The sequence below is a fragment of the Abramis brama genome (assembly GCF_963993115.1).
Source record: "Abramis brama genome assembly, chromosome: 9".
NCBI lineage: Eukaryota > Metazoa > Chordata > Actinopteri > Cypriniformes > Leuciscidae > Abramis > Abramis brama.
The window spans coordinates 23,974,112-23,988,721 of NC_139971.1; the positions used below are offsets into that span (position 1 = coordinate 23,974,112).

General features: G+C 38.3%; 2 protein-coding genes across 4 annotated transcripts; one reads left to right on the plus strand and one right to left on the minus strand.

Annotated features, from left to right (window-relative positions):
* The first annotated feature begins 94 nt into the window (after window positions 1-94).
* aamdc (adipogenesis associated, Mth938 domain containing) lies at window positions 95-2,122 on the plus strand. Of its 2 annotated transcripts, none has more exons than XM_084124600.1 (4): window positions 95-175; window positions 590-732; window positions 1,544-1,639; window positions 1,730-2,122. In XM_084124600.1, exons 2-4 carry the CDS (start codon window positions 601-603, stop codon window positions 1,868-1,870), a joined length of 369 nt encoding a protein of 122 aa, XP_083980726.1. In that variant the 5' UTR covers window positions 95-175; window positions 590-600; the 3' UTR covers window positions 1,871-2,122. The 2 variants fall into 2 exon arrangements, with proteins under 2 accessions (XP_083980726.1, XP_083980727.1); XM_084124601.1 differs by having other exon boundaries at window positions 113-334.
* ints4 (integrator complex subunit 4) lies at window positions 2,071-14,559 on the minus strand. Of its 2 annotated transcripts, none has more exons than XM_084124598.1 (23): window positions 14,458-14,559; window positions 13,524-13,721; window positions 13,243-13,360; window positions 12,450-12,556; window positions 12,105-12,308; window positions 11,963-12,013; window positions 11,286-11,374; window positions 10,214-10,334; window positions 10,054-10,125; window positions 9,790-9,964; window positions 9,481-9,686; window positions 8,439-8,581; window positions 8,236-8,351; window positions 7,793-7,926; window positions 6,986-7,146; window positions 6,803-6,896; window positions 6,297-6,377; window positions 6,073-6,203; window positions 5,936-5,995; window positions 4,582-4,741; window positions 4,363-4,506; window positions 3,811-3,931; window positions 2,071-2,476 (listed from the first exon to the last, which is right to left on the minus strand). In XM_084124598.1, exons 1-23 carry the CDS (start codon window positions 14,509-14,511, stop codon window positions 2,289-2,291), a joined length of 2,928 nt encoding a protein of 975 aa, XP_083980724.1. In that variant the 5' UTR covers window positions 14,512-14,559; the 3' UTR covers window positions 2,071-2,288. The 2 variants fall into 2 exon arrangements, with proteins under 2 accessions (XP_083980724.1, XP_083980725.1); XM_084124599.1 differs by having other exon boundaries at window positions 13,524-13,718; window positions 14,458-14,557.
* Between the last annotated feature and the right edge of the window lie 51 nt (window positions 14,560-14,610).

A 14,610-nucleotide genomic window follows, 5' to 3' on the forward strand; every position in this document is an offset into this window, starting at 1 on the left:
CCATGCCGTTGACTGACTGACTCCAGCTTTTGCTACGTCACTGAAAGGCAGCCAATCAGCGTAAAGGGCTGAAGCGTACGCAGAATAGACGCTGGCCAGTAATGTACGTGGTGGGTGTGGCCTGCCGTCACACGAAGAAAAGCACAACACAAGCAAGATTGAGTTGCAGGCTAAGGCAAGATTATATAATATAAATGAAAAACATTTATAGTGAATGTGTTGCACGTGTATAAAGTTGTTTTTATAATAAAAATTATTAGTTGCCTGAATAAAAAAACTCGTCAGAGAAAGCAGGTTTTATGACATGCATGCGTGTACAAGTGCTATAAGCGGGGTAGGTTAAGGTTTATCATTTGTAAATTGTTTTTTGTAAGTTAATTAAGTGTTTAAAAAAGCAGTCAGGGTTCATTAGAGTGACATCCTGTACAAAGATGGTAATACTGAAAGATTAACATTGATTTACCAATGATTTTACATGACACTGTACAAAAAACATGGTATTATAATATAGTAATATAGTATAATACAATGTAAAAAGTCAAGAAAAAGACTAATATATGCATCTGATTTGTCTTCCACTCTGTTACAGGAAAGCTGAGCATGTCTTCTCCAGAGATTGCTTCCTTATCCTGGGGCCACATGAAGGTCAAAGGTTGCTCTGCATCCTATAAAGACTGTAAAGTGTGGCCGGGTGGCAGCCGTGCCTGGGACTGGCGTGAAACCGGCACAGATGTAAGTTGAACACCAGATCACACTGTAAAATCACGCTCATCTTTATTACATAGTTCTGGCATGAAACTCTGAATGGTGCATGCTGATAGGTCTTTAACTTATTGGTAGTAATCATGTCATTATCTACATGGCACAGCTGATTGGTTGCTGTCGCATCAGCGGCCAATGAGCTTGCTGCTCAAACATTAAAATACTCGGCATTGTTTTCTGTCAAATACTTGGCATAGTAACAGTCTGCAGTGTGCTTTCAGAAACCCTCCACCTTCCCCAGCTCCACCTGTATAGATCTGCTATGGGGTTAAATCATGTATGTTACATATGCAGCAGCAGCAGCAGCATGTCTTACATGCTCACATCAATGTCTGTGAAGGTATTCGCAGTAATACTACTTGCTCTGCAGCAGCAGCAGCGTAGCAGATCTATTCCGCCAAGACCAAATTCATTAACATTGTCATATCCATTACCATGCCAATCTCTATTACCATACCAATCTCCCGAGAGTTGTCATGACAGAATTACATTATCTTCTTAAAATTTGTAATTTTCATAAAAACAGCAATGTATGCTTTGTAAAATCTGTTTTAGTATTCATTGTACTTTTATAATAATTTGGCAGATGCTTTTATCCAAAGCAACTTGCATTTTATTCAAGGACATTTCATTGCATTCTATGAAATAACACAAATAGATATATGGGAACTATGTAGTGACCAAAAATGTTCAATATATCAATATTATCTTGTATTTCAACCAGTTTGCTTTAAATGTTATTTATTAGAGATGTGTCTAAGTACATCTATGCTCCTGCCAGCATTATCCCGGTGTCCAGCCAGCTGATCTGGAAGAGGTCCTGAGGAAAGGGGTGCAGACGCTGGTCATAGGAAGAGGGATGAGTGAAGCTCTACAGGTAGGATTGTGATTTTGGTGATCAGCACTGTCCATGATCTGAATATTTCAATCCTTAAATAAGCGAATCTTTTTGTCTTTTACGCTTCAGGTGCCTCCCTCCACCGTAGATTACGTGAAGAAGCAGGGTGTCGACGTCAGGGTGTTCCAGACCGAGCAGGCTGTTAAAGAATATAACGCTCTGGCGGGACAGGGTGCTAAAGTGGGCGGGGTCTTCCACTCCACCTGCTGATGACATCATCAACACAACCAGCTAATTCATTTAATGCTGTGTTAAAAGTGCCTTACACTTCAAATTAACATTGTCTTCTAGATAGACGCTTAATAATTTGCTCTCTGGGCTATTGGAGGAAATATTTTCCTTACTTTTGGTGAAAATGTTATTTGCTTTATAATCAAATGAAAATACCCCATTATCACACACACCAGTGATACAAATGAACAAAAAACGATTTATTTAAGATTAAACATAATTGTGAAAACATTTGATTTTGTGTTGGCTGTTAATTTCACACACACACACACACACACACACACACACACACACACACACACACACACACACACACACACACACACACACACACACACACACACACACACACACACACACACACACACACACACACACACACACACACACACAGGGGTCAGCGACGAGCTGGTTTGGGCATAATGAAGACTTTAACAGGTTTGCTGAGGTGGATAGTGCCCTCAATTGAGTTCTCGCTGGTGGGGAGACCGTCCATACTCTCATTCCACGCAGGTTTAGAGACGTATTGTTTACAGCTGCTGGTGCTGTAGGCCAGAAGCAACCGCACTTCAATCTGACAGGCCTCTGAGAGTAAAAACACACACAGACATGAGATGCACTTCAGATTACATTCTACTTTACACTGTGAATGTACTCTTGAAAAAAGACTGGGATTGTAACAAGATACTAGTATGATATATATATACTACAGTTTTACATGGTAATCCAAGGTGCTTTTGTTAGTGTAGTATAACAAAACGCTTTAGTTGTAATGTCTTTCTGCAATTTGTTAGTAAGCATAAAACAAAGGTCATAACACTTTTTCCCTTTGGAAAAACATGCACTGATAAGTTGTGTACAGTGGCCCTTTTGAATTATTTTCCAGTTATTAACATCATAAAAAGTTTATGTTTGAATTTTTGATGGTTTCATGTACATTTATAACACTATACTTTGTGTTTTGATACCTTGCTATTAAATTACAGAAAATGGTTGAAGATGACCTTTTGTGCCCTTTTTCAGAGTTTTGATTTTGTTTTTGTGGTCTATTAGAATAAGGTTTTATGGTTGAATGTTCAAAAAACATAATTGACAGTTGCAGCACCTCTTTTCCCAGTCTGTCAGTAACGCTCTGTTTAGTTCCGGTCTCTATAAAGCCCCTCCTTCCAAAAAGCGCAATGCACTCTTATTGGTCAGCTGGACCAGTGTGTTGTGATTGGTCAACCGCTTCAAGCAAGTTTGGGAAATGTCATGTCCCTTGCCATAACCGTGAGTTTCAACACGCTACTAACGCAGTGCAACCTTCCCCCTTTTATGCTTATTGCTTTAGCTGGAATTATTTAAATGAAGGATATTGTGAAGTGCTCGTTCCCAGAAGAAAACTACAGTTGAGGCTTTTTTACACACTAAAGAAAATTGAAAATGTAAAAAAAGCATAATTTTCAGCTGCTGCATGAGTGTTTCTAATACCAACGTCTGAGAAAGTGATTGAAATTTCTCAAAAATGTTTTACTCTTTTGGAAAGTCTATTGTGGATTTTTTTCTTTGCTATTGGGGCAATTGGGAACATTTCCGTTCACCACTATAGACACTATATGACTAAAGCAGAAATGCATTCAGCCTCAGCTGAGGTGCTCAGTATTCTGGTCACACTCACAGATATAAAATAACTCGAGCAATATGCCGCCTTGTTGGACTAGATGCAGTTCTATTTATATCTGTGGAACTGTGAAGGGTTCATGCTGTTCGCTACCAGCAGAGAAGGATTTGTCTTTGTGTTTGCATCATTTTATTCAAGGACTAAACAAAGAATAGCTTCAGCATAATGATACTTGACCAAAAATACACAACTGATGTCTTGATGTGCATGTGTCTGTTAGTATCAGCAGAAAAACACACATTTCAGAAAGAATACCAACCTGTCCAGGCAGAATGAGAGAGATAAACCTGCGTGATCAGTCGCACACGTCCAGGTCCAGGGGTCCTAAAATCTCCAGGTTTGGGGTGGATTATGTGAGACTGTCCATCTGGATACAGCACCTGTGTGAGGATGGGAAAAAAAAAGTGATTAATGTGTGTAAATTGTACACAAATTGAATTAAACTGATTTAAATAAAACTGATTTCATGCCTGAAACAATGGAAGAGTATTGACATTTATGCGACGGGCAGATGCTTTTATGCAGAGTGACTTGCAATGAATTCAGGTAAAACTTTTATCAGTTCAAACCCATGACTTTGGCGTTGCTAGCTCTGTTTGAGCAACAGGAATACGTAGGGTGGGATTTAAATGCATCCATTGAGAATTGATTAGATGGTGAAAAGTGGCTATGAATGATTGAAAAGCTGAGGTCATTTTTCTTCAATAAATAATAAATAAAAAAAACATGAATGTGCATTATGAAAACAGAGTCAGTTTTTCTTTGCTTATATGTGATTTGACTGAAAAGAAATGAGGTTGGAGCATCTAACCTGCACTTTGACTGTTGTCTGTGGGTCTTGTACATGTTCAAGAGTAGCGTCTATATCTAACGCCACCACCAGACCAGAGGTGAATCTCAAAGCGTTGTCTGATTCTCCTGTCGGCTCGATAATTGTTGCTGACGCCCTGTGGATCTAAACAAAAGGGATAATTCAACACACGTTTGGGAACAAACAAGCTGTTTCCTGTATCTTCTTGAATCTGCGCACCTGCTCAGGTAGTTTGAGATGGATGAATCTGCTTTGCCGCAGTGTGGTCTGAAAGATTTTAACCAGATCATGAGGTTTGCAGGCCGTCAGCCTGGGCATCAACTCCAAGAGTTTCTCAACAAAACTGTCCTGGAAATGGGGCAACTCTGCCATGAAGAGCCTGAGAATGGAAAGACAAGAATATTCAGTGATTCTTCACACGTCAACGTATAGATTGAGTTCTGTCGGGACCACTATCGTCGAATACGATTGACAATTAGCATACAGTTTGGATTGGCAGTATGGTTCTGTTCTGGGCAAGAACTCCCTGCGCATTCATGCAGCCTAGCATGGATAAGAGCAGGGAGAGCAGCAATAACCCCCCCTTAGGGTAAACAGAACAGAACCAACATGAATGTATTGCAGATATCATTAATTCAAGATTTTTAAAGTACAACATAATTCAAGAATTTTTTCTGATTCAAGGGAATCAGATTGCCAAATCCTGACTGGGCGAGAGGAGCAGCTGGGGATGGAGGAGGGTAATTAGCTCAAGAGAAACGCGATAACTGCTGATAATACTGAAGGAGCTTATATATGTATACGGTGATAGGCGTCGTATTCCTATAGGTAGACGTGGATCAGCTGAGAGTCAGCTGATGCGAGCTTGACTAACGTGACCTGCCAGAACTGACGCTACACTTGATATTTGATGCATTTATAACACCATTTCTTTGAGTAAGGGCTAGCTCACAGTACAGGACTGTAAGACTAGCTGAATTGCTGTGGTGCTCACACTACACAACAAGGTTTCTTGTCATCTGTCGTTGTCTTGTCAATAACAGCGCACATACTACAGAACACAGTGCTGATGAAGTGCACAAACTACATGACATTTGGTCAAGAGGCAGTCCAGACCAACAGCGAAAAAAACTCACATAAATTCACGCCAGAAATTCACGCAAATGATTACGAGATTTCTCCGTACCATCTGCAATGCGATTGGCTGGATTAGTTCCAGCTAGTCGTTGCATTTCACACAGGATCAAACAGGTTTGAATATATCGCAGCATCTGTGATTGCTCAAGACAGTCTCAGATCACGTCTCTAACCTGCTCATACTTAAGGATAGGCGACCGCAACAAGCATCAATTTAACCGTGATCCGGGGGTTTGTCACAGACCCTGGAAATCTGTGCGACATCAAAATCCAGTGTTTGCTTGCCTTAAAGGGATAGTTCACCCAAAAATGAAAGTTCTGTCATGATTTACTCACCCTCAAGTTGTTCCAAACCTGTAACAACGTGAGGGTGAGTAAATCATGACAGAACTTTAATTTTTGGGTGAACTATCCCTTTAACATGAAGTGTTTTTACCTTTGAAATGACTCCACATCCTGCAGGAACTTCTCACAAATGCCAAGAACATGATCAACCCTGTTATTCAGAAGAGTAAAGATCATCAGTTTCAAATCTTTGAGATTTTTTTAGAAAGTTTATTGGTAAGTGCTGACCCTCGTTTGGATCGTGCTGTAAGGATGAGCTGTAACGCTTTTGCCTGCAGTCGCACGTTGTGAATTGTGGCAATCTGCTGCGTCTCCAGACCACCGTACAAGAACTCCAGCTTATAGGTCTCATCCAGGATCTGTCACACATCACAAAATGACAACAATGATACATCAGCAGTCAAAAGTTTGGTGGGTCGGCTGTGGATTAAATGAACTGGGGTAGGATGTACCTGTCGAGCGGCTGTTGAAACTTTGGCGTTCTGTTTGAGACAGAGCGGAACAGCCATGGTCCATAACTTCTCCTGAAGTGCCTGGGGTTGAAAGAAAAAACAATACAATACAATACAGTTGAATAGTACAAAAGAGTCTTTAATGCTCATCGAGGCTCAAAACTAAACTAAATAAAACATCTGGTCAAAGTTTGATCAAAAATACAGTTTTTTAATTTCTGTGAATTTTCAGCATCATTACTCCAGTCTTCAGTGTCACATGATCCTTCAGAAATCATACAAATATGCTGATTTGATGCTCAAGCAACAATGTTGAAAACAGTTGCTGCTTCATATTTTTGTGGAAACTGTGATACATTTTTTCAGGATTCTTTGATGAACAGAAAGTTCAAAAGAGCAGCATTTATTTGAAAAAGAATTATTAGTTATACATGTCTTTACTGTCACTTCTGATCAATTTAATGCAGCCTTGTTGAATAAAAGTATTAGTGCAGCATTGTATTCACCTTGGTAAGCAGTAGTTGGCAGCGTAAATACGTAGCACAGAAATCTGCAGAACCGGCCAACTCAGTCTGCAGCTCCCCCAACCTCTGCAGATCTCTGTATGTGGAAATAAAAATCATCTTTACAAACACCTTATGAAGAGACCCTTAAAAAGAATATAGGTGTAGTTTATTAGAGGTTTGAACCTGATGGTAAACTCCAGCAGATCCTGAGCACCAGGTGTTTCCAGGTTCTGGAGGGCGCTGACCCGAATGAGACTGTCCTGAAGGAAGTTATGTGCCGAATCCAGACTGCCTGAACCCACACCAGACGCCTCCAGACTAGCAGTCTGCTTTCTGCCTGGCAACTGAGAGAGAAAACATACAGCAAAGATATGGAAGATAAAAAAAGAAATGAATGATGAATCATACACAGATAAAACAGTATTTAAAGAGTTTTTTTACAGCACTAAAATAGCATACACAAAAGTTTGGGGTCGGTAAGAATTTGTAAAAAATATTTTAAGTCTCTAATGCTCACCAGTGCTGCATTTATTTGATCAAAAATACAGTAATATTGTGAAATATTATTCAAATTTAAATAACTGTTTTGTATTTGAATATATTTTAAAATGCAATATATTCCTGTGATGGTAAAGCTGAATTTTCAGCATCATTACTCCAGTCTTCAGTGTCACATGATGCTTCAAAAATCTTACTAATTTGCGGATTTGCTGCTCAAGAAACATTTATTAGTATTATCAGTGTTGAAAACAGTTGTGCTGCTTCATATGTTTTTTGCTGCTTCAGTTTTTTTAGGATTCCTTGATGAATAGAAAGGTCAAAAGAACAGCATTTATTTCAAACAGAAATATTTTGCATCATTAATGTGTTTACTGTCCCTTATGATCAATTTAATGCATCTTTGCAGAATAAATATATATATATATATATATATATATTTTTTTTTTTTTTTTTTAAATCTTAAGGAAAGGCTGCAGGCAGGTTTCTCACTCGGAGGTGTGGTACCAGGTGGGACAAGCTGTCACGCAGGTAGGCATAGTGCCGAAACGTGTGGTCTGAGAACAGCGCTGGCATGGTGGGACAGGTCTGGGCTGCGTTGAAGACCAGAACTAAAACAGCGATGTCTGAACAAACCCAGTTTAGGAAAATTTGAACAGAAACATCTCTGAACGAACAGGCAGAAGAAATTTATCCAGCTTAGTTCAATTATTTGACATGTTTGAAAAGTGTGAACAGCAAATAAACACATGAAATCAAATGTCTGGAAATGCGTCTAAGCCTTAATATTCAGATTCAGATTCATTTCTATGTTTTAGGATTCAATTCAAATTACATATGTTGTATTATTCATTACTTTTAAGACATTGTTGACAAAACCAAAGTCTGTAAATAGTAATATGCATTGACGTGGTCATGTCAGATGTGGAGGATACAAGCAGGGTCGTCCATGTCTGGTTCTGGAGTGTCGAAATACGGATGTGTGCTCAGCAGCTCAGGGACAATCGGCAGCACTAGGGTTGGGTGTCGAGCACCGAGAAACTTCAAACATCTGGATTAAAGGGGAAAAAAATAAAGAAGTCAGAGAATGGGACCGAATGCCAGTGAGGAACAGACAGGAACAGCCACTGGAACTCACTTCCAGACTGAGTTGCGGTCGGTTGGGTACTTGGTGAGGTTCTTCAGGAGCTCCAGGAGGGCCAGCTGGATGCACTCTTTAGTGGACACGTTGGTGTAACACAGCAACTCATGCAGGGCCTCGCGAATGTCCCGCGATGAGTCCTGCAATGAATGGTCAGTTAATTGGCATGATATTAGGGCTGCACTTTTTGCGGGAAAATCTAATTGCGACTTTTCTGATCAAAACAAAAAAGTGCCAAGTTTGTTGTGTTGTTGTTGTTTGTAGGGTTGCACAATAGGCCAAAAGTGTGATTATATTAAAATATGACTATAAAATAATAATTATTACAGAATAAATATATAAAATTATAAATTATTATTATTTATTAGAAACTAGGGCTGTCAAACGATTAATCACGATTAATCGCATCCAAAATAAAAGTTTGTTTTTACATAATATATGTGTGTGTACGGTGTATAATTATTTTCTATATATACACACACATGCATGTATATATTTAAGAAAAATTTGTTATTTATATATAAAATATTTATATATAATATAAATTATATATAATATAAATATATATACACAGTATATACATGCAAATATTTCTTAAATATATACATGCATGTGTGTGTATTTATATATAGAAAATAATTATACACCGTACACACACATATATTATGTAAAAACAAACTTTTATTTTGGATGCGATTAATCGCGATTAATCGTTTGACAGCCCTATTAGAAACATTACTATTATGATATTTCAATGTAAAATACAAAAAAATATTTGCTGCTCATTACATGGGATGATGATTGCCGCATGTTGCATTCTCAAATGCACGTTATAAGCGACCTAAACTCATTTTACTGCGGGCCGAGCCACTCCGAAACACTGACAACACTGAAACACAGCGCTGCGCTTCACTCTTGAAACATGCAGCGCATATATTTATTGAATTAATAAAATTATCCAAATGCAGCCTTTGTGATTTGATAATGGCACTAAGCCATATTGTGATTTGAGTTTTTTTGTTTTTGTTTTTTTAAGCACCTCCAGCACTGCGAGGACAGTATCCAGCTGGTCTTCTCTGAGGGTGATGTGAGTCGAGATCTGCCGTAACACATGGATGGACTGAAGCCGCACCTCCTCGATTTCATCATTAAACATGTCCACCAGGAAGTCAAGACATTTTTCAGCAAAGCTGGATGACGACTGGGCGAGGGAACAGAGCGCCTCCACCGCAGCGATACGCACCTCTGTGAAAAATGACACCAAATTAATAAACAGGACTCCGGTACAAATCTAGTTAAAGTGCTAAAAATTTCCTCAAAGATAATGGCTGCGTTTTGAAATACATACCGTACATCTCGTCTTCCAGGCCGTGAACAAACGCCCCACAGGCTCCAGAGTCGATGAGGTTTACACCGGTAGTGTCGACTTTCTCTTTGGGAGCGTCGTCGGCCCATCGCCGTCCAGACGAGAACTCTCCAGAAGCGTACAGCTCTTTTGCTCGCTCATGAGCAGTACGTTTCCTCTGAGATACAATGAGAACACCATCTTTTAAATATTTCTAAGTGTCTGTTTCTTGCATTTTTTTCCCCGTCATTTGTTGTGTGTAAATACCCTGAGATCTGACATCAGCTTCTTGTCCAAAGTCTGCTCCAGAAAATGAGGGCTGACTTGGTGCATTGAGCCCTGAGAGAGAGAGTGGAACAGTTAGATGGAAAAGTGATAATTAATCATGTGGTTATGCAGATGTGCTACAATCACACTCATAACTCACCAGCAGTTTTGCAGCTTGCACTCTGACTACCCATGAGCCATCACTGACCATGTGACAGATCTTCCCGAAGGAGTCGTCCACCAGTCGGATCTCCTCATTGGAGGAGGGGATGGGAACGATACTGTTAATGCACAAGACAGATCAGTGTTCAAATCCATCTTAAAATGCTTCATTCTTCAATTTCATGAACTGAAATGATAAATTAAAACGATGGCTGCTGTCAGCATTACTTACAGTTAAAGACTGGATGGACAAACCACATTATAATTTGTGATGGAGAAATTCATCTACGCTTAAAGGGATGGTTCGGAGTAATTTCAACCTAGGGTCCTTTGCACCATGACCTCGCGCCAAACACCCCCCCCAGAAGCTTTTTTTCCCTTGGTCGAACATTATTAAAGTTAGAGCTTATTTGGAGATATCAGCCGAATGGCTTAGTGCAGGCGCTAATGGATCCAAGGTTGTATCTCTTAAATTACCCCACTAATAATCCTCAGAATGGTACCAGACTTCTACAGTAGTACAAATAGGTTCTGTACTCATAAAACGAGGCATTGGAAAGTTTGTAAGTACATCAGGAGTTTATTTAAATAACACTTGCCTGATGGCTCATGTTATCGCTAACCCGGATGTCGCTTTCTGACAGGACTTTTACAGGGCTTTTCCCAAATCACGGAAGTGACCTCGTTGGTTAGCGATTAGCGGGTTAGGTAATTTACGAGATACAACCTTGGATCCATTAGCGTCTGCACTAAGCCATTCGGCTGATATCTCCAAATAAGCTCTAACTTTAATAATGTTCGGCCAAGGGAAAAAAAGCTTCTGGGGGGGTGTTTGGCTCAAGGTCATGGTGCAAAGGACCCTAGGTTGAAATTACTCCGAACCATCCCTTTAAGATTAAACATTTTTTACACTAAAACACTTCTTCCGCAAGACGCATGCAGTTCTGTTTATTAGCCGCTAGAGTGCCTAAAGTTACGGACTGCCGCTTTAAATAAACAATATGGCAGAAAAGTAAACATATATAACGGTGTCCAAAACACAGAAAAGATCGTAAAAACGGACGCTCTACCTCTCAGGATAAAGCTGGCTCAGAACCCAAACCATCTGTACCGCTGCTGAACGGACCTGCTCATAATCATCACTCAAGAGCTTACAGGCCTGTCCGAGAAATGAGACATTCATAAGTTAGTTATTGGAGATCAAGCTCATGCTCAGTAGAACGAAAGATTTAAAACATACACTATAGCCTAGTTCAAAGGTTTGGAGTCAGTACGATTTTTTTGAAAGAAATTAATACTTTTATTCAGCAAGGATGCAATACATTGATTTATAATGTTACAAAATATTTATATTTCAATTAAATTCTGTTCTTTTGAACTTTCTATTCATAAAGAATCCTGAAAAAAATGTATCACGCTTTCCAGAAAAATATAGAGCAGCATAACTGTTTTCAGCAATGATAATAATACATTTTTGGAGCAGCAAATCAGCATTTTAGAATTAGAATTACTGAAGAATCATGTGACACTGAAGACTGGAGTAATGATGCTGAAAATTCAGCTTTGCATCACAGGAATAAATTATATTTTTGAATACATTTTAATAGAAAATTCTTATTTTAAATGATAATAAGTCTTACTGTATTTTTTGATCAAATAAATGCAGCCTTGGTGAGCAGAAGATACTTATTTCAGAAACACCAAAAATCTTACCAACCCCAAACTTAAATGGTAGTGTGAGATTGACCTGGTTATAAATAATCTGTTGAATTTTCATCTCTCTTTCATGTAGCTGCAGCTGATGGGAGAAAGGAAAACACACAAGTCATTTAAAGAAAGCGTCAATAAATGCAGTTTTAACATCACATTATTCTACAGAGCTCATGTACCATGGCTTTGATGGCAGCGGTGCGGACTCGAGGGTCCTGGTCCTGAAAATAGTCGCTGATCAAACTCTGTACATCCCGTACGGGTGACGTTTGTGCTCCAGGTCCCGTATCGGTCTCTTTACCGAGAGGCATATCAACCGTCCCCAGGCAGCCCAAGAGCTGGAGACACTTATTCCTCACCCCAAAATAAGTGCTTGAGAGATGCTGAGGAAAAATATGGCATGAACATAAAATATTAAAAATAATAATAATTCAGATTCAGAAATCAGTATGAATAATTGATACTGCCAAAAAGTATGACTGCAGTATTATAAGAAAGGATGAAATCTTAGTTATTGCGGTCACCTTGCAGGCCACATCTATAAGTCTCTGAATGACAGCGGTTTTGTCTGGGAGTTGAGTACCGATGATCAGGAGTGTATCCAGCAGCTGCGCCAGAACCTGATGAGACTCTAAAACACAGATCAAATTATTAGAAAAATCCCATTTCCACACAAACTAATCTATGCTGACTAGAAAAGTATATTCACACCACATTGCATTATATTCAGGATTTAAATGTAAGGATTTTTTTAATTAAACACAAAACATGATATATTTGATTATTTTTAATAATTCATTTTATGTGTCAGAAATAGCTGCTTTAACTTTCATTAAATGTTTTCCTGTTTCAAAGATTCTGTCCCCAGCACCAGTGCTTTTTTAATTTTATTTTATTCATATTCTGAACTAGTTTTTTATATCTATATTTAGTTTTCATGTTAATTTTAGTTAACTTTTAGTAAGATTTTTCATTTAATTTCATTTCAGTTTTAGATTTATGTATTTTCAGTTAATCATTTTAGTGCTTCGAATTAAACTTATTTCAGTTTATCATCAATGCAACATTTCACATTTTTGTTCTAATTTAGATTTTTTAAACATTTAACATTTATTTTTTATTTGAGCTTTATTTCAATTAACAGAATTTTTTTAATAGTTTGAGTTAACAATACTAGCTCTGCCCAGCATATCCTTATATTTATTTATATGACAATGTACATTATATTTAATTAAGTGCAACTCATTCAATTAAGACATTTATATTAAGTGTCAAATTAATTTTTGAACAGAATCTGTAGAATGATTTTATACTTACTTTCATTGTTGAGAATGTTAATAGCATCGTCTACTATGCAGTCTGGAGTGAAGCCCTGCGTTTTTGATAATAAGCCCAGCAGAGACGCGATCTTCAGCCTGACTGAGTTATCGGACTCCTGTAGACCACATCACCGCATGTACATATAAAGACACAGTTATTAAAAGTAATAAATAATCTCACTTTTTATTCCAAACATATAAACTGAAATGTGCAAGTGCATAGGTGAATAAATATTTGATGTCAGTATCAAGGAATGTGTATTAGCATGTTTCTGACACCTTGTAATAATGCTCGAGCAGAATGCGCACGACCCCCTCCACACTCTCGGCCTCCACGGGTTTTCGTGCAAAACTCAGCAGGTACTGCAGAGCGTCTGTGGGGCTGCTGGCTTTACACAGGTCAATGTGAAGAGCGGCGGATTTACTGGGTTTGGTCAGTCGAAGTTTCTTCGCAGGAACCTCCTCTAAAGTCACCTGCTGCAAAGAGAAGACAACAACAAGATAAAAACATGATCTCATTTGCATGAATTCATGGTAACACTGCACAATAAGGTTTCATTAGATCAAATTAGTTAACTACATTAGTCAACATTTACTAATATATTATTAAAAATCAAAAGTTGCATTTGGTAACATTAATTAATGCACTCTGTAGTAACATGAACAGCTGTATTTTTATTAGCTAACAAATGCAGTAACATGTAACGTTATTGCTCATAGATACATTAACTAATGTTAACAAATGAAACCTTATTGTCAAGCGTCACTTAACTCGTTTAAAAAAGCCCTGATATAATAACTGAGATATTATTTTAGTTATCCTGGTATTCTCAGACACAACCATGGAGGATTTGCACATTCATTCTGTTATTTATTTATTAGCCTATTATCTTCGACATCACCAATTACACACAAACCAAATATTAAGATAAAAATTGACAGGGAAATGTTGAGTGGGAAGTTACAGTGGGACGAGAAAACGATATGTGCATATAAAAATGTATAAATAGTGTTCCAACTGACATTTGAATGAAACAATCACACCCAAATAACATGAATAGAATATTAGAATAATAATGAATACACACTAATGCTAAAGGCTACAGTACATCTGCTTTGCATTTGTTCTAATATCTTCGTATATAATTAAATTCTGTAACCAACACATATTTTATGATAGTGTATGATGAATATATATGATTTACGTGTTCACCTGAGAAACTTTAGAGAATTCCTCATAAACTCGTTTTTTCAGATGAGCTGCCATAGCTGTGTTTATCGGCTCCTGCACTTCTTCGCGCACGCGCTGTTCAGTGGCGTCAGAACCTTGCGGTGAAACACCGACGCCACGTGGACGGAGGTCTTC

Coding starts and splice junctions, on each gene's coding strand:
- ints4 (XM_084124598.1), bottom strand. CDS start 14,511: ATGGCAGCTCATCTGAAAAAACGAGTTTATGAGGAATTCTCTAAAGTT. Junction 12,014..12,104: donor CCGCTGCCATCAAAGCCATG/GTACATGAGCTC, acceptor TTCTCCCATCAG/CTGCAGCTACATGAAAGAGA. Junction 3,932..4,362: donor AGACAACAGTCAAAGTGCAG/GTTAGATGCTCC, acceptor ATCCTCACACAG/GTGCTGTATCCAGATGGACA.
- aamdc (XM_084124600.1), top strand. CDS start 601: ATGTCTTCTCCAGAGATTGCTTCCTTATCCTGGGGCCACATGAAGGTC. Junction 733..1,543: donor GGCGTGAAACCGGCACAGAT/GTAAGTTGAACA, acceptor TGCTCCTGCCAG/CATTATCCCGGTGTCCAGCC. Junction 1,640..1,729: donor GGATGAGTGAAGCTCTACAG/GTAGGATTGTGA, acceptor TTTACGCTTCAG/GTGCCTCCCTCCACCGTAGA.